The 19,157-nt window shown below is 43.3% G+C and overlaps 3 protein-coding genes across 3 annotated transcripts in view; 1 reads left to right on the top strand and 2 right to left on the bottom strand.

The window, feature by feature from the left end:
- LOC139926102 (neuronal membrane glycoprotein M6-b-like) overlaps nucleotides 1-4,658 on the top strand; it is a 28,274-nt gene extending 23,616 nt beyond the window's left edge. Inside the window, exons 5-7 of the mRNA XM_071917692.2 lie at nucleotides 1,925-1,998; nucleotides 2,873-2,938; nucleotides 4,162-4,658. Of these exons, the coding sequence (XP_071773793.1) occupies nucleotides 1,925-1,998; nucleotides 2,873-2,938; nucleotides 4,162-4,314 (293 nt within the window). The 3' untranslated portion in view covers nucleotides 4,315-4,658. The remainder of the gene's footprint in view (nucleotides 1-1,924; nucleotides 1,999-2,872; nucleotides 2,939-4,161) is intronic.
- A 3,057-nt stretch (nucleotides 4,659-7,715) lies between these two features.
- Nucleotides 7,716-13,143, bottom strand: LOC139926109 (ras-related protein Rab-9A-like). The gene is made up of 3 exons (XM_071917704.2): nucleotides 13,043-13,143; nucleotides 10,588-10,622; nucleotides 7,716-9,986 (listed from the first exon to the last, which is right to left on the bottom strand). The coding sequence occupies exon 3, from the start codon at nucleotides 9,909-9,911 to the stop codon at nucleotides 9,306-9,308; it is 606 nt and encodes a 201-aa protein (XP_071773805.1). The 5' UTR covers nucleotides 9,912-9,986; nucleotides 10,588-10,622; nucleotides 13,043-13,143; the 3' UTR covers nucleotides 7,716-9,305.
- A 3,409-nt stretch (nucleotides 13,144-16,552) lies between these two features.
- Nucleotides 16,553-18,156, bottom strand: tceanc (transcription elongation factor A N-terminal and central domain containing). The gene is made up of 3 exons (XM_078291191.1): nucleotides 18,107-18,156; nucleotides 17,320-17,712; nucleotides 16,553-17,178 (listed from the first exon to the last, which is right to left on the bottom strand). The coding sequence occupies exons 2-3, from the start codon at nucleotides 17,705-17,707 to the stop codon at nucleotides 16,616-16,618; spliced, it is 951 nt and encodes a 316-aa protein (XP_078147317.1). The 5' UTR covers nucleotides 17,708-17,712; nucleotides 18,107-18,156; the 3' UTR covers nucleotides 16,553-16,615.
- Between the last annotated feature and the right edge of the window lie 1,001 nt (nucleotides 18,157-19,157).

Here is a 19,157-nt window from a genome sequence, read left to right as displayed (position 1 = left end):
AGGAAACAGCAAAAACACATTTTCATGTGTAAAATGTAAAAAAAATATAGTCATATATCCCTTGCGTATTTTGAGTGAAATGTGTGTAATTCTTTCCTGAGTCCTGATATAAACAAAATTACATTTTTGTGTCCGTCCAGGTTGGATTATATGTGATATTCTATACAAGAAGAGGTAAAAAAAACATTTAGATGATTTAGAACTTGATTGAATCTCCACATGAAAATCCTCCATCATGCAGGTATTACAGTGGAGTAACACTCTCCTGTGATTGCATATCAGCCTATCTGTCTGTATGGTGGTCTAATGTATGTGACCCACATTTGGAGGACAGCTGGCCTGCTTAGAAAGTGGAGCGAGGATCACATATGCTTCTCTGGCAGCCGTACTGCACTGTACTGTATAAAACATTAACTCCAATTGCTGGCAGAGCTTAAATTTCTAACAACATTTACCAGCTTGATAGTTGTGGTGGTGCCGGGCCAGGACCCCAGCCAGGACGGGGCACCAGGTTGGCCTTTTCCAACCGCACAAATAAATACAAAAGCACAGATGTCTCTTCAGTTTGTCAATGAATCAGTGTTTTAAGGGGAAAAAATGGCTCGATTAATAACAACAGGGTTCACGCGGGTCCTTAAAAAGAAACTTAAGGTCATAAAAAGTATTAAAATGTCTCAAATTCAGTTATTAATGGTCTTATTTCTCATCCTGTAATGCCAGTGTTTCTCATAATTGTTTCCCCCTCCGCACCAAAAATAGTGTTTTTTTTGGCGAACATGGTCTTTGATTTACTCACACAGGCACCTTTTAGTAAATCAAATCAAGTAAAGCAAAATGTTTGGGTGATGGAAGTGGAACAGGGAGACTTGAACACTAAACTTCTAGTATTGTGCCGGCGCAACAAAACGTCCCTTCTTCTTCTCAAAGAGTCTCAATAACATGAAGAAAATTCTCTCTCAGTGAGGACAGCAACTCCCAAACAGACTGCAACTTATTTACTCTTAAAACAGCTTTCTTTATTGTTAAAAGCGCATGCCTTTCGACATATTGTCTTTGTCAAAGTACGTCACACAGGTTAGTTGCTCCTTTTCTTTCTTTTTGGTGATGAATAATGAAGAACAGGTGTGCCTATTAATCCGGAACGTCAAGTACCAAAACAAGTGTCTACACTGTGGTTCTCTCAGGTTGGGGGGGGGGGGGTGTCAACAAAGTGTCAGCCATTTCCTTCCTCTTTTAAAGGGGAAGGGGAGGAGCTTCCACAACACCTGACAGGTCCACTTCTGCAGGAAAACAGGAAATGTTCTTTCAAAATATGCAAACGTGTGGTCAGAATGAAAAAGAAAACACACAGTGGACCTTCTTAATTTGGGCTACAGTTGATCATGGATTGCATGTTTTGATATATTTTTTCCCACTTTCATTTTCAAGGGACACCAATGAATTGTATCATTAATGGGTTTCCTAATATAAAATAACAATAATAATGATTTATTTGTATTATTATTCTTATTAGTAGTAGTAGTAGTAGTAGTACTAGTAGTAGAAGTACTACTAGTAGTATTTAAGAAACAATAAAAATTATAAACAGAATTACTAAATGTTATACTGGCAATTAAAGGATAATAAATAAAGATCAATAAGGTAAACAATAAAAAAAAAAATGTTAAAAAAAACCCCAAAACAAACAAACATGTTCAGGTCTGGAAAAATGTTTTTAAAGAAGTGAATCAAAATCTGACCCATATTTTTCCGTCAGGCAAGCCGTTCCATTGCCTTTAATCTTCATGTGAGGCTTGTTCATGATCCTTCAGTCGCTCTCTCTCTCTCTCTCTCTCTCTCTCTCTCTCTCTCTGAGGAGGAGAGAGTCTTCTGGTCTCAGATGAGTGAGATCAGTCCTGAGTGGTTTGGTCTCTCTGTTCCTCAGGTGTTATTTCCTGGAACGCCACACCAGGAAAAGCCTGTGGAGCCACACTGGGAGACATCTGCGACACCAGCGAGGTGAGACCGGGCTGACGGGTCAACTCTTCTTTTCTTTCCTTTCCTTTCCTTTTCTTTTTTTTCTTTCTTTTTTTCTCCTTCTTCTCTTCTCTGCTCACTGTTTCTCTGCTCTCCTCATTTCTCTTCCTTTCCTTTCCTTCCCTCTCCACTTTCTCTTTCTTTTTCTCTCTTCTCACTGTTTCCCCATCTCCTCTCCTCTCCTTTGTTCTCCTTTCCTTTCCTCTCTTCTCTCTTCTCTCCTCCCTCCTCTCCTCTCTTCTCCCCTCTCCTCCTCTCTCATCCCCTCCTTTCCTTTCCTTTCATTTGTTCTCCTGTCCTCTCCTCTCCTCTCCCTTCTCCTCTCCTCCTCCCCTCTCCTCTTCTTCTCTACTCTCCTCCCCTCTCCTCTCCCTTCTCCTCTTCTCCCCCCCTCGTCTCCTCTCCTCCTCTCCTCTCCTCTCCTCTCTTCTCCTCTCTTCTCCTCTCCTCCCCCCTCTCGTCTCCTCTCCTCTCCTCCTCTCCTCTCCTCTCCTCCTCTTCTCTCCTCTCCCCTCTCCTCTCCTCTCCCTTCTCCTCTTCTCCCCCTCTCGTCTCCTCTCCTCCTCTCCTCTCCTCTCCTCTCTTCTCTTCTCCTCTCCTCTCTCCTCCTCTCCTCTCCCCTCTCCTCCTCCCCTCTCTTCTCCTCTCCTCTCTCCTCTCTTCTCCTCTCCTCTCCTCCCCCCTCTCTTCTCCTCTCCTCTCCTCTCTCCTCCTCTCTTCTCCTCTCCTCTCTCCTCCTCTGTTGTCCTCTCCTCTCTTCTCCTCTCTCCTCTCCTCTCCTCTCTTCTCCTCTCCTCTCCTCCTCTCCTCTCCTCTCCTCTCCTCACTAACAGAGAATTTATCTTTTCATTCACAGTTCTACCTGTCCTACCATCTCTACATCGTTGCGTTTGCCGGCGCCGGTGCTACTGTCATCGCATTGGTAAGCTTTTCATGATGCCACCGATAATGCGCTGAAATTATGCATGTTGCCATGGCGTGCTTATCGGTCGCCATAGTAACGCTGCCTCTCATGTTTGTGAGCATGTCATCCTATGGGCTGGAATTCTGCCCTGTAGCCTGCCTGTGTGTGTGTGTGTGTGTGTGTGTGTGTGTGTGTGTCACTATTTTTACAGTGTTTTACTGTACCGAGGAGGTAGTCATCTTTGTTTTGTGCCCAGGGAAATGGAGATGCAGCTCCAGTGTGTCTCGTTGTAGGTAGAGCAAAAGGTTATTGAGTCCATCACATGGGGCCTTTACCGATCGCTCCATCCAATCAGTTTACTTAGTGGGTAACACTTTGTGCTTAATTGATTGATGAGGCCTGGTTGACCTTAGTCTGCAGGCTGCTAACTGTGGAAACAGGCTAAAAGCAGCAGAGTACCACAGGAATCTGTCTGCTGACATCTCTTCTTTAAGGTTATGTAGTGAAGTATTTCAGGTCTGTAGCAGATTTATGGATTTCAGTTACTAATTCTGTTATGTAGCCCTGTCCAAGTTGGGTGCAGTACCTGTTGATCAGCAGGCTGTTATACTAAATTCAAAGTTTTTCCATAAACATCAGTACGTTGAAAATGCCTGAATGTTACACTGATTTAGTCTTTCATTCTCTCTTTCTGTGTGTGATTGAGCAGACAATGGCAAAATGCTAGTGATGTCAGCCTTGGCTTCAGCGTGATTTGAATGTAATTGGTTGAAAATGGCACTGAATTTCTGCCACAATGTACAGTACAGTTTGTATACTGTCAGGATTGCATATGTACTGTACAGACATCAGACATAGAACGCGTCTCAGAAAGAACATTTGGCCATTTGATTCGCAGGCTTGTCTATCCAAATGCATGCTGGGTATTGTAGTTTAATCTTACCGTCCGTCTGTCTCTTCCCATATGTCCCTATCAGATGAACTGCATGGTGGTCACCTATAATTAGAGCATTCTCAAGCAAGATGATATAAAGTTTTAGAAAAAAGCAGATGGTTTTAGTGCCCAAATAGATCTACATTACAACATGGACCCCCATTTGATTAGACTGCATCCCAAGGAACCCCATTTCACTCACTCTTCTCTGGCTGTGAGTAATCCCACTAACTTGCTTACCCTCTCTACCCCGCACCTTCCCGCTATTCCCTTCCCCCTCCGCTTCCCACTCTCGGTTTCTCCTCAGATCCACTACCTGATGATCCTGGGGGCGAACTGGGCCTACCTGAAGGGCGCCGTCACCACGCACGAGTACCAGGACATCAAGACCAAGGACGACCAGGACCTGGAGGCCGAGGCGCGCTCCAAGGAGGGCCAGAACTCCTCCTCCTACTCATAAGGACAGACCAATCCCCTTCCCTCTCCGCCTTCGCCCCATCTCCTCTCCACACCTTAACCCCCCCACCCATGACCCCTAACACCCTCCACTACCTGAACCCTCCCTCTGTCTAAACAAACCACCTCCGTCATGTTTGATAGCCCCGCCCCCCTCTTTCGAACTCCCGATTCTCCATCCTCTTCCCTCGTACGAAGTCTATTACCCCTCCGTGTAGAGTTGCGGGAAGAGAATCGAGGATCGGGAATGCGACGGCAGGTCCCAAACGGAGGCAGGTGCTTCAGATCGGAAGAGTTCCCCGTGTCGGTCGAGCTCAGGTACATCAGTTCAGAAGCGTCTCCTCCTCCTCCTCCCTCCATGCTTTTTTTGGGGCGGCGGCCCGGCTGTGACGGCCCACGCCCCCCCACCCCCCACCCCCCCCCGAGCCAGCGGCCAGCTCGCTCCACAGCTCCTAACAGCCTAAAAAAAACCACTCGCTCACTGTCTGCTTTGACCCCCAGGGAAGCCAGGCAGCAACTAACTTCCTCCGTTTTTTTTTTTTTTTTTTTTGGTGTTTTATATGCATATATATATGAATATGAATATATTGTGCGAATGTGTACGAATGTTGTTGTTTTTTTTAATACTCTCTCTCTCACACAAAAGTATGCCAGGTACTACTACTATGATCTTTTCTCTCTTCTTTTTTCTGCGCTCATCGTTTTTTCTCCTTTTTACTGTTCCTCTCCATCCTCTTTGGTACTTTTTATTGGTAATGCTCGATACGTTGTTGCACTATTTTAAGGAAAAAAAACACAAAAGGGAGAACGGAAAAAGTCCCTTAAAAAAAAAACACACACACACACTCACACACACACACAAAGCACTCCCTCTCGCCCCCCTTTCCCCCTCTTTCTCGTCAAATTACTTAACAGATTTTCAGTAGTATGATATCTCAAGGATTATTCACCAAGATTTTAACAGTTACTTTTTTGAGACCGGAGGTGTGGCCGACTTTTACCGAGAGCTTAAAAAAGACCTTCGTGGTTTTTTCGCTTCACTCATCACCAGCGGCGTGAACAGCAGCAGAGATCGAGGATAGATTGGTCTGGTCTTCTCATGTGACACACACACATACACCTCAGGTATCAAACCAAATGATTATTCTGATTTTAGCCAGTTCTGTTCCAAAGCCAGACCATAGAAACACTCTCCCTTACAGAATCGGTATACTGCCATGTGGAATATAAAACACCCTCTTCTCTCTCTCTCTCTCGTTTTTCTAAACTTTCACCCTTTTTCGCGAATGAAGTCCACTTGTAAATAGACGAATCACCCCCTTAAAAAGATCTCGCGTTCAACACCTCTCCCGAAACAAAGGGGGGGAACACGGTCAATGTTTTTTGCCATGCTCTTTTTATTTTTCCACAAATATGTAAATGTACCCTTTGGGATATGTGTTTAGCATTCAAATAACTAGTTCTGCATTTGATATAATAATTGTAATGTAACATCTTAAATGATATGTCGTGAGAGGGATTACAGTGCAGTCATGATATGATAATGATGGGTTGAGGTGCTTGTGACGTATACATTTTAAAATGTGAAAAAAAATAAAAATAAACAATATGGACATTGATTTTAACGTTTTATCAGTTTTTAGGCAGCTGAGTTCTTCTTGTGATTCGGTAAATAATAATTTTATGGAACTTTTTTTGTGCTTATTTTACGACGGCCAGCCAAACGAGTGACGCGTCCACGCAAAAGTCGAGGAAGTCACTTTTTATTTTATTTTATTTTATTTTTTCTTCTCTCTCATGCCTGTCATATGAGCCACAGAGACTGTTTTGGATGTTTACACTATATGAATAAAACAAGTCAGGAATTTTCATACATTAATTTTATAATCAGATATTGTTTAATAATCATGAACTATATTCTATATATCGATCATCACTGGTTAGTTTACCCTCAAAAACACTGAAGATGACGACAACTTTTTGAACTTTCATGAGATAAGCATGTCAGTATCGTCCATGTGTGCAGCTGTCTATTCTGTATAAAAAAGGACTATATTGCCATGTGTGTTATGTTTGATATACGTGCTTTTTGCCGCCAGGTTGATGTAGGCAAACTTCAATTTCCTCTAAGACGATGCGTGTCAGGGTGTTGTTGTTTCCTCGTTATTTGCATGAAGGAGACATGACTGTGTCTTTGCAGTTTTTCAGGTGATGTGTAGTCAATTGTACTGACAACTATGGTAGGCGGTGTTTGCCCCCCCCTCCTCCTCCTCCTCCTCCCTCACCCTCACCCTCCTCCACTCTCCCCTCCCCCCTCTCTCCACCCCACTCTTTTCTAAAGGAAAAACTCCATTGTACTTTGATGGCATTGTAGTCCCTGTAGGTGTTTCATTATGGTTTTATTTTTTAAGTTGGAAATAGTTCTATGACTCCTATATAGTGATGATTTTTGTAACCTTCTCTAGTAAAACCGATATTTTTTATTATCGTGACACCGTTGTCTGCTGCCTCGTTCTTGTGTTTTGGTCTCTGAAGTGCTTCAAGTTTTGGTTTTTGAGTTTGTATTTCCTAAAGGACAATATACAGCGAGTTACCTGCTCATTATACAGCTACTTACCTATTACTTATATTGACATCTGTAGCTAGCACTGTAGTAGAAATGTAACTATCACAACATAAACAAATCACCTACACCCTGGTTTTAATGAATGCTCTGATTGGTCGACAGTATGCATAGCTAATCAGGTGACAATAGCCACTTTAAAGATCCAGTGTAAGCTTGGGTGTAGGTGACATCATATCCACCAGGAAGTAGTTGGAATTCTAAATTGATTCTGTTGAAAACCAAAGGGAGTTTTTCAAAGGGCGTTAGTCAAATTTCCACAGTGCTGACAGTTATAATTTGGGGAACTTAACATTCACACCTCCTTTGTCAAATTATACCATGAAATTGAGCAATGCAATTGTCATTGCACTGGACCTTTAACGTTCACAACTACAAACTGGAGTCCACTAAGGAAAATTAATCACCATTTAATGCTGGTATTCATCATTCAGCCTACTTTGCCTCTGCAATATGTGAATCATATTTCTGATATAAATATCACTTGACAGTCCCTGTGTAAACGTGACCATGCAGTTGTATTGTCTACTGTAGGCAGCAGGCACAAACTGGGCGTTGTTCTTTGAAGCCATTTATATATGGACGCCACCAGGTGGACAAACTGGGTACTGCTGTTGAAGATTTGAGATTTATCACCCATTGATACAGAGACCAACATTTGTTAGATTATATAACAAATATTATTCAACAAGCAAATTAATGAAGGCTTGATAACCTAAGAAGTGAGATTTTCCTTTTTTTTTTTATTAACACAGAAAACATAACACAAGACTGTTTTCTTTTCTCTGTTTCTGTTTTTATAGTTAAAGTGTAAAAAAAAAAAAAAAAAGTGTAGTCATTTGACAAGAATCGGTGCTTCTGAAGATCATGTAGACTTTACCCATTACAGGCCGCAGTGCAATTACAGTCAGTTTGAATCTTACATCAGCAGTTCTGCAGAGAGCCTTGCAATCCGGAAACACTTTACAACAGGAAATAAAAACTCCAGCAAATTCAACAGCTAATGCAACAATAAGTGAGTTAAACTGGCTTTGGGGCATTTGCAGTTCACCTTTTAAAAGCGCTTGTGGTCTTTCTCAATTCAGGCACACAACTGACTCATGGATCAGTATAGGGGTCCTTAGCTTTTCAGAGACCTTTTGTCAATGATGTGATCACTTCAGTTTTGATTGGCTTCATATTTTTCCAAAACAGAAATATAATTCTTTGATTGGTCTAGAAACAGGGAAAATCTGGCCTTTCATCATCATTTCAGTCAAAGAATTACAGAATTAATTTGGTTAATTTGTTTCAAAAAACCAACTACTGGCAGCCTCTTTTCTTGTTTAGAAAACCACCAGCTTACCTATATCATGGCATTGCTGCTGATATAAAAATGTAATTTATTTAAAAAAAAGATTTAACTTACAAATCAGCAACATTTATAAGATCTCTGGTTTGGCACAGTCACTCCAACAGAGTAGACAGTGATAGTGGTTTATTTAAAAAATAATAAAAAAAAAAAAAACATCTAAATGAGTCATTACTTAGTACAACTACATGATGATATGATTAGCATAGTAGTCCGCCTCTTAGAGGGAGGAAGGCAGACAGAAGGAAATCTGCAGCACAATAGTCATTTAATTAATACAGTTACAGTAGCTGTCATCTTTATGAACTGGAATCTGACAGCTTTTTGAGCGGCCTACAATTTACACCTACGTAAACTTCTTGTGTGTGTGTGTGTGTAGCGTTAGACTGATATATCAGGCCGATATAGGCCTTGTACTAAATAAATATCAGCTATTGGCTAGTCATGTAGTCCACTTCTGATATGATGACCACAGCTACATAAAAACGTCTATAAAACCTGCTATGGCTTTATTTTCTTTGCACATTTTTATGTATTCATTTAATTGTTTAATTATGTTTTTATAAATTAATTCTTCATTTAAAGGCCTGATGTATCCCAGAGTTTCCCTACCATTGAATAGGTAGGTGGAGAGTTTTAGTGTCCCATGGCTGTTTCAGAGGGTTTTTCACCCTGACAAGAATAAAATGTGAGAAACACTGATTACTTGTAATTTTTTGGCAAGAAAATGATCAAATTTAAAAAGAAATATTGAATATCGGCACAAAATATTGGTGACTCCAATCTAGAAATATCGGTATCGGCCTTCAAAAGTTGATATCGGTCGAACCTCGAGTGTGTGTGTGTGACAGAGAGTGTCAATCCGAGGGTATGACATGGAGCCGAGTTACAAACCAGTGCGGAACAAAAACACCAGTTCCTCTTTTAGCAGAGTCACAAACCACAGCCGGGCCCACGAGGCAACAGCAGACGCATCAGAGCCAGACGCCATTTCCACCCATCGAGTCCACAGCGCCGCAGTTCAGCAGCAGGAGGCGTTGGACTGGCTCTTCCTGTGCAGGTCTACCGTGTTGGTCGGGATAAGGTGCTCGCCTCTGTCGTCCAACGCCAGCACGCGCCGCACCGCCTCCTCGAAGGCCGAGGCCACGTTGGTGGCGTCCTTGGCGCTCGTCTCGAAGTACGGGTGGCCGCCGTTCTCGCGGCACCACTGGCGCGCGTCCTCGCCCGACACCTGGCGCTCCGGCACGTCCAGCTTGTTGCCCAGCACCACGAAGGGGAAGCTGTCGGGGTCCTTGACGTCGGCGTAGTAGGTGAACTCCTTCTTCCAGTTGGCCAGGTTGCGGAAGCTCTGCCCGTCGTCCACGCTGAAGGTGAGCAGGCAGCAGTCGGAGCCGCGGTAGAAAGGCGTGCGCAGGCTGCGGAAGCGCTCCTGGCCCGCCGTGTCCCAGATCTGCAGGGTGACCGCGCGGCCGTCCACCTCCAGCTCCTTGTTGAGGAACTCCACGCCGATGGTGTGGAAGAGGTGCGTGTCGAACTTGTTGGTGACGTAGCGGTTCATGAGCGACGACTTGCCCACGCCGCCGTCGCCCAGCAGGATCACCTTCAGCAGAGACGACTTGGACGTCATGGCTGGGCCGAGGCGCGGAGAGCAGGGACTGTGCGGGGCGTTTGAGGACACCAACGATGTGGGAAACACTGCAACCTGGGGAACAAACAACTTTGATAAATCAACAGAATAATAATATCCACAAAACAAATCTTCTTCTGAGTAAGCTTGGCTTTGCTTGTGTACCGTTTCAACCTATCGTGGGTCTATATCAGGCAATATAACACTAAAAATGACAGTATGACAAAATGACAACACACCAGGTTGAAACACTGTTTTCTGAACGCTTACTTGGAGCAAGATTCGGTGCGTGGGTATTCCTTTATTTTGTTCAACATTGACTTTATCTTTAACCTTTGACCCGAGATAACGTTGTGGTTGGGAAGTGAAAGTTCCATTTTCTGTCTCAATTGACTTTCACTTCAACTCGGACTGATTGATCGGGCTGGATTTTGTGCAAGGAAACGACCCAGTCAGTCAACTAGCTAATGCAATTAAGCAGCCACAGCCTGCTCATTAGCCCAGGCAACTAATGAACTTCCTACAGTATCTGCAATATTAGTTATGCATGCAATGTTCAGCGTTGTGCGTCACGTGGACAGCGATCACAGGACCAATCGCTTGGCCGCTAGTTCATCCCTTGCGTCAGAACGTCCAACGACAAAAACAGTGACTTCATTCGAAAATAATCTCTCACCCTTATTTCTGCAGACGATTCATGCTTTCAAGGACCTGCAGGGGAGACAGAGAGAGAGAGAGAGAGAGAAAATATTTAGCTTTACAAATCACCACGCATCCAAGGAATTTCATTCACTTGCAAACCTACCACTCAGGAATGAAGAGAAGTGAGAAATTCCAATCCTATTAGCCAAAATATTTGCCGGGGAAAAGGTTAACCCTCCTTCTTTGACCAATGTGCAAATGTAATCTGGCACCGCACTTACACACTTTTAACAGTTTAGTGTCCGTTTAGGCTAATGACAATCATTCAACCCTCATTCCAGACCAGACTCTGAGATGAAAGTGTGAAAGCTTCCCAAGAGCAGCCTGAATGTGAGGAGGAGGGTGAGAAAGTGCTTCGTTACAGGATCGATCCATCAGTCACTGTAGATAGTGAGATGGAGCATGGTGAGATAGGATCGCCTCCCTACCAATCAATCACTGACTAATCAGGTTATTTTGATTTGGATAGCTGGGGCTTGGCATTGAAAAACAAAAGATATAGACATTTTTGGTACCAATATTTATTTTAAGGAATAAGTATCTAAAAGGTAGCCTATATCAGGTTTTCTACTGACCTAGGGCATTTTCTTAAGTCAATTGAGCACAGTTTGGTTTAACTGGGGGAAGTAGATTAAATGAATGAATGTTACACAGAAAATAACTAAATATTGGATAATGATGTGCTTTCGTGTTGAAAAAAATTTAAGTGTTTTAGATCCAGTATGGAAGTAAAAAAAATAAAAAAATCCAGTGATACCCAGTTCTAATCTCATCTGTACACGTGTCTTCTATAGAGGTTCAACTGTTTGACTGCAAGTTTGAAATATTATTTCATGGTTGAACCTATATTTGATTACTCCCCCGTCCAAGCAGTGTAATAATGATAATATGCCATGGTGAAAATTACACTCCTAATGCAATAACATTCAACAGTGGTGTGCTGTGCAGACTGCAGCCCATTAGGGTTCAGATTCACCAAACTTACGAGGAAAAGTTACTTTGCAGAGTTCAAAGATGTGAATGCAGTGAACAGCTGACTTCTTCATTCCAAATTAAAAGTCAAGATGCTATCTATGTGGCTTAGGACTAATGGGCCTTTATCCTAGCTGGGAGAACAGTGCTCACATATGAAATGGCAGCGGTAATATTTGCATGACTTTCCATATATTTTCAGCCCAGGATCCAAACTGACCTCATGTAAACCCATCAATCTTTATAGGGAGCAGAGTTCTGCAAGAGGCACTTCTCTGTGTGTGTGGTCATTCACTGAAAGACACACACACACACACACACACCAAGTCATGTGCCTACTTCAGCAGAAGGCTAAGATTTAAAGGGGGAGGCTCTTCTGCGGTTCAACCACCATGATTTGGTTAATTCCTCTGAACAACGAAGCACAGACTTTGGTCTAAGCCTACAACATTATATTTCCACCAACATTATCTTAATTCACAGTCTGAACTATCTAAGAGCAAGGGTGTTAAGTCTACAGGGCAATAATTTACCCATGCCATCCAAAACTTGAGCTACTTCAGGTGACACACCTTAGCTGAGTATTATCCAAAACCTTTCCTACCAACAAACAGGATTTACATGCCAATAAATAGGATTTATATACCAACAAATATGATTAATATACCACCAAGAAGTGGGGAAAGCAGCCCCCAGGTGTGAAACACAACATAACAGCACTTGACAGTTGACATTACCCGTCTAAGCCAGGGTTATTACAGCTAAGACACTTTGAAAAACACGTCGTTAAAATGCCACGAAATGTTTATGACAGCTTTGCTTGCCTTGCAGTACTACTTTCTATTTCTTTGGTGCGGTTACTAACTAGCTAACATTCAGAGCTGCATTATCGGACACGCAGCCAAGCCCTGTCGCGGCTAATGTTATCGCCCGGTATTGTTTTGGCTTTTCGTCACTTCCACTGTCTTCCACAACTTTTGTTGAAAATATGAAGATATAGGCTAGAGCAGAGCCCAATCATACAAGGTTTAAGAGCATGGAAAATACAACTAGTTAACCGCGACCGCAAACTCGCTCAGAGCTAGCTTAGGGTGATGCACCTTATCGGTTCCGATTAGCAGAGATCAATTTGACTTTGTACTTCAAAAATGGTGTGTATCGTTACAAAAACTGCCATGCGCATTTGTAAACGTGTTTAAATACCGTGAACTGGCTGTTTGTGTTGAGTCGCCGTCCACATTTGGCGAAAAAACGGAAAGAAGCACATCAGCCGGGTACGCGTCCGATAATGGATGCCTCGCCACAAACCTTAGCTGTCCGATAATGGGCGCGTTACGTTGGGCCAGACTTGACAGTTTACGCTCCGATGCTCTCACGACTTTTCTTATCGATTATTATGGCTACGAGTGAAAAACGCCGCCGCCGAAAAGAAGGTTTTGTACTTGCCACAACTGTACCTTTCTGTTTATCAGTCACGGCTGGGTCGTAGCGGTTAAATTCCTCTCATCCATCCTGCACCGTGTTCAGGCTGGCCGGTGACATGGCGCTCCGGTGTCACCGCTGCTCTGGCCCCAAACCGCTGATGACGCTCATATGACCCGAGTCTGTCACGCCTACTGATATCATGCGCTTTCCTGCATGCAGTCAACAGTCACTGTGGCTACTTGTGGCTTAATCCAAATTTTATGTGTTTTTGTAACAGCGCCTCTTTTGATTCCTATATTTTAAATTTTGATCTTTTAATTGTAGTAAAGATAACGCAAAATTGCCAGAGCTCTATTTAGAAGTACAGGACTCCCAAATTTCATTTCTTTTGTACAGCTGTGTATGTGGTACCCAAAGGACAAAAAATTGCCTAATAGGCTAATTCACACAAATTAAGATATAGGTATGAATAATGTTGCAAGAGCAAAGATAAGTAAATCAAAGATAAGTCTTTTCACTCTCCATCTCCTCCATACTATTCCAATCCATGCTCACCTCAGTATCTCTGGTTGGAAGTATACCTCTGCTCTATGGGTGTGCCATGGAAAACAGATAGGCCATGGGATACAATGGACCCAACCTGGAAAATTGGTCAACTATGTTCAGTTTAAACTTCCAGAGTCATTGGTTGACTCTCAAGCGTGTTAGAGTCGAGGAATCGACTCGTTGGGGCTCGGCCTCCACCAGCTATACGCTAAAAAATAAAAAAATAAATCACATCAGGGGAGCATGTAAGACCAATGTTCCCTCTAAGCTCACAGCTAGGTGACCTACATCTTGATAATTTATCACATTGCTGAAATAATAATGTCTCGTGAGTCGTTGCTCCACTTTGTCCCCAGAAATGTAGTTGGAAGTTTTGGTGTCGAATGATATTAAATGCAGACTTCTCTTCTCTTGTCCCCCCTCCACAGGGAGGTCAGAGGTCAGAGGTCAGGGTCTGGAGCTGGTTCAGTGTCTTGCTCAAGGATGCTTCAGCAGGGCGGACAGTTGCCGATGTTGTGCTGTTCTCTGTCGGTTTGCAAGCCTATTAAAGCATACCAAGGCATTACCAATTAAAAAAACTTGAATTTATGACCACTTCAGCTTCTTACTTCAGTCTGCAGTGTGTTTTGTAAGTGTGTGTGAGAGAGAGAGAGAGAGAGAGATGGGTGCAGACTTGGGGGACTGACAGGCCACCGAGACTGAAAGGGTGAAATCCTTCAGCCGACACAACACACAGAAGATAGGGAGCATCTGAAAGGAGACACTACACAGAGAAATGCCACAGCGTGAGATACCGCCGCCCCGCTATCTGACCGACAAGGCCGAGCCATATCTGACAACATTCACTTAGCTGGGAGAACGAGGGGGTTTCTGTTACAGGGGGGTTTTCTGTTTGGACTTCCCTAATTTGTCCTCTTGAGCTTGTTGAAACTGAACTCAAAACCAGGGGAGATTCTCAACAGACAGATGAACAGGAGGAAAATAACTGCAAAAAAAGAAATAAAATAAGAGCAGGTTATGCTTTATTTGCAGCATGATCAAGGGGTAAAATTCATAGATTGAAATCTGAACATAGAGTGCAGAAAAAAAATTAGATTTCCACGTACTAAAAAAGGTCAGACTCTTATATGATGCTGCCATGAAAGCAGTGACTCAGTACGAATTATTACTGCAGCTGGCCTATCTTGTATTTATTATTGCATAAAGTAAGTCATGTCATTTTCCCACTAAATAGTAACACTTATGGGTTTCCCAGTAAAACCTTTACAAGATTCCAGTTATTTTCCTTAGAATTTCATTTCTTTCAATGCACAATAACTCAATATTGAATAAAAGTCAATAAGATTAAACAGCGACACCATTAAAGAGTTATTAGATTTATCAATAAAAATGCCATGAAGAAACACTCAAAGGCACGCACATGCAGTTACTTCACAGGTGCTGGAGAAATAAAAAGAGAATGAAAAATGTCTGCACACTGCACTAGTCCCATATGCAAATTTATTAGCCAATTACCAGCCATGTAGCGTTTTGTAAAGGATAAATACATTAATACATAAATACATACAAATGGGAGCAGAGGAGTGTGCAAACTCTATTTTTCATTTACCAATAAAAATGCCAGACATGGAACTGAAAACAGGGTTACACAGCGTTAACAGAGGCAAAGTTTAACAAAATAAAAGCCCGTCTGTAAGTGTGTATTAAGGAGATTTAAAAGATGATACTGTTCTTCCTAAAAGCTGAGGTAAAGGCCCCCCTCCATGTGATGTCACAATGACGGGTAAATGACTCACTGTGCCACGTCGACCGCGCGGGGAGAGCGGAGGATCATGGGATACCCACCCCGAAGGCTGTTTGGGAGGGCATAAGATTACTGACTCACATGCTCACTGTTTTCTAGGGTCACATGTCTCATCCACTGGATCCACTTTGCTCCAAATGAATGGGATATTGTAGGTGGCTAGGGGCATTTAGCAGAGTGCAACAGTAGAATACGCTTCAATTCCTAGACCACCAGAATTACAAGTAATGGTCAGGGCCTTCGTGGCTTTACAATATTCCTGTGTATGAGAGAGAGAAGTGCTGGGAAATGCAGCAAAGTAAAGAGCTGCAGTAAGGAGAGAGATAGAAGGGAGAGCAATTAGAGCGATGTGATTCAGCGGAGAGAAGATGATGTGAGCTGCTTGCTGAAAAGATGAGATGAGATGAGGTTTCAGCCCACGACAGATAGGGAGTGACTCAGCTTTTCCGAGCTGGAGTGGGAAGGTCATTCCACCATTCTGGGCTTTTACTTATGCATTTACTGATAAAGAATGCTAAAAATGATAAGGAATTCTGAATATTCCGGCCAGAGCGCTCTGTTTTTTGTTTCTGCTCTGCATTCCTCCCGCCTCAATGTAGAAGAAAACTCTTGACGCAGTGGACTGGCTGGAAAAGCAGAAGTCTATTTGTCTCCATCATGTTATCTTTGATTTAGTATACGAAACACACAGCGCTGTTGTTGGGTAAAAACCTTGTACGCATCTCCAAAATGTCAACTTTTCAGGAACTAGGTGTTTCTGAGTTTATCCAGTGGGGTTTGAAAGGGTTTTATAAGCCCAAGGGTGGTAGAATTTCCTCCACCCATAGAGGAGCATGTCATCCTTCAACTAAAACTAAAATATATCGAAATTCAATATATCGCAATGCAAAAATGTGACAATAAGTATCGTAAAGCAGACAAATGAATCATGAATAAGTAGCTACATCACAAATGAGACGGCTTGCCCATTACAATTTCACAAGCTCTCCATTTGAAATTATATTATTTGTACTTTGTAATGACATTTTTAGATTGTTGTTCACATTCTAGCAAGCCAATGCCATCACTAGAAAGATTTGTGGCTCATAAATAAACATAATTCTGCACAGTCAGACTTTGTTGTCACTGTACTTTTATTTATCACATCGTATCGTGGTTGTATCGAATCATGAACTCCATATCGCGCATTGAATCGTATCGTGAGATAAGCAGATCGTCCCATCACTAGTGAAAACACAAAAATATGTCAGTGGATTCAGAGGCAGACCCAGCCGCTGTGGTACCACTGCTCCCCACACCCGCTGCAGGTCACAAAGGTCATGGCGTCCTCATCAGGGCCACCCTGCCGCACCCAGGCGGGCAGGAAAAGGGTGCCCCGGGACACCTGCGTCACCCTGCAGTCCGACCCCTCGCACCGTTTGCAGCGGATCTTCTGCGTCGGCGTCCCCTCCACCCCGCGGGGCAGCTGCCGCTCGCTCACGCCCCGGGACGAGTACTCCTCCCTCAGCCGCCGCAGGTCGGCGCCGGCCATCTCCTCCGCCGACATGCGGGCAAAGGCTTCGGGCGACAGCGAGCCGCTCAGGAGGCCCTGCCGGAGGTGGACGCTTTTTGGGTTCCTGAGGTTGGACACCTTGCTCCTGACACAGGCCTTGTATTTGACCCAGCTGGTTCTGTGGAGTTCGTAGATGTGGCGCTCGACGGCTCCGGCCAGCTCCGCGGCCTCGTCTTCATCAGGAGTCTCGGAGCAGAGGGCGGCGAGGAGGAGGCGGACGCATGTGGACCTGACGGGTGAGGAATCTGAGGAGGTAGAGGCGCCGTCTGCAGCGGAAGGAAGTGATTTGGAATCGTCTGAAAGGGCGTGGAGGGCGTGGAGGGCGGAAGCTGCGGTCGACGGGTCATCTCTTGCGAGCGAAGACGCCGCTTCTTGTTCTGCAGCGGCCTTCGCACTCTCTTTCCCACCCTCACACGTCTGGCTCTGTGTTGAACCAACCCCCTGCTTGGAAATGACTCTTTCATCGGCGTCACCGGCAGCACCGCCATCTGTAACAGAAACACCGCAAGAGACTGTCGCACTCTTGCTGTCCTCCGTGCATTTTAGGCCCATTTCTTGGCTGTACTGTCTCTTCCACTTAGACAACAAGCACTTGACTGTCCGTTTCACGCCGGCATCACTGCAGGTTTTTAGGAGCCGGTAAAGGACCTTGACGATGTCTGTCGTCTGCAGCTGCTCCGCTGTGATGCCCGACTTGTCGAGGTCACCGAGGAGAGTCACCATACTCCCGTAGCTTCTGTCCAGGTGTGATTTCTCCAGTTGACGAGCACAGTGGATGATCTGTTTTGCATCCATGGTGGCTGCAGAGAGGAAACAAGGAAATTAAATGGTTAACATCATAATCAAAGATACCATAATCTAAGAAAAGTGAAAAATCTAGTTTAACATATACAACTGATATCTTTTACACAGGTATCTACAGTTTATCACTGTTGCTGAATTTCCCCATCAAGAGCTGCAAATTAGTGAAATTAGATGTGATTTTCAGAAATGTAATGGCATATTTGATTATATAATGCCTGTTTGCCTTTTAAAACCATAATAACAATACCAATAGCATCAATAACACAGACTTTTGCCCACTGACTGTAATTGCAATGCATGATGGTTTCGCCTTGTGCTATTTACCAGCATGTTTTATCACTCTGTGTTTTAAAAATATTTATTTCAGTGTGTGTGTGTGTTTTAGTTTACCTTTGCTCCCTCATGTTCTGCAGCTACTTCACACCACAATCCTAAAACGTCTACATGTAGGCAGCCATGTTGAATTTCCTCTCCGGGACTCAGGAGAATGGGGGAGTTGCCTAAATCGCCTCTAGATGGCGCTGCATCCTCACACATCCCGAACCGCAGTGTGACCAGGTTTAGGGTTGGTTTGCCATAAAGCTCTTATCATGACACTAAGATTACTTGGAGCTCATTAAGATGTATAATATACATTTTCCTCTATCCACCTTACTTGTCTAAGACAAACTATAGGCAAAAGTTTCTATGTAAAATATACTATAAACTTGCATTTATATTTTTCCTCTGTATTTTGTGGTATGTTTTTATCTTTCATGGTATCACTATAATATATTCCTATAGATACTTGTAGTTTTGCTGTTTATGTGTATAGTATCCTTCTAAAATTTACACCAGGATTACTATAGTTCTTTTTTGTGAGGATGCTGTTGATAAAACTGGAGATTTATTAGTTTATTTGGCTCTCTGTTAGTTATTACCAATCTGACAGCTATTCAGTAAGCGAGCATCATGTTGTAGATTACTGTATATTTTCTCAGGCCGTTTCTATACATGGACAGTAACAACAGAGCTGGATTATATGTGACAAATGTATAGGAAAGGAGTTGAGGGTGTGACCCGGTGGAGCAGGAATTGAAGTATGATGTATAATAAGTATGATAATGGATATTTCTTACTTTCTGCTGGATGATTGGGATGCTGATTGATGCTTTGCAAAGTTACAATGACAAAGCAGAGGTGGCTGTTTGGAGACGATGTGCAGAAACATGCCGTCCAGCCAAGCAGAACACGGCCTCCAGCCAAGAAAGGGAAGTATGTATCTACAAGAAGAGGCAAGTCCTTCGGTTCTTGTGTAATCGCATGTTATGTAGGAAGAATGTGATGAACGTGTGTGTGTTCAGGATAACATATGGTTGTGAAACTGTGTCTTTTATAAACACTGCAGTGGAAATACTGGGAAGCAGACAATTATTTTCTTGCTTCAAAGCTAAAACAAAAT

Source organism: Centroberyx gerrardi, chromosome 21 (assembly GCF_048128805.1).
Source record: "Centroberyx gerrardi isolate f3 chromosome 21, fCenGer3.hap1.cur.20231027, whole genome shotgun sequence".
NCBI classification, from domain to species: domain Eukaryota; kingdom Metazoa; phylum Chordata; class Actinopteri; order Beryciformes; family Berycidae; genus Centroberyx; species Centroberyx gerrardi.
The sequence above is the reverse complement of the archived record's forward strand: the minus strand, read 5'-3'. Positions and strand labels throughout refer to the sequence as shown.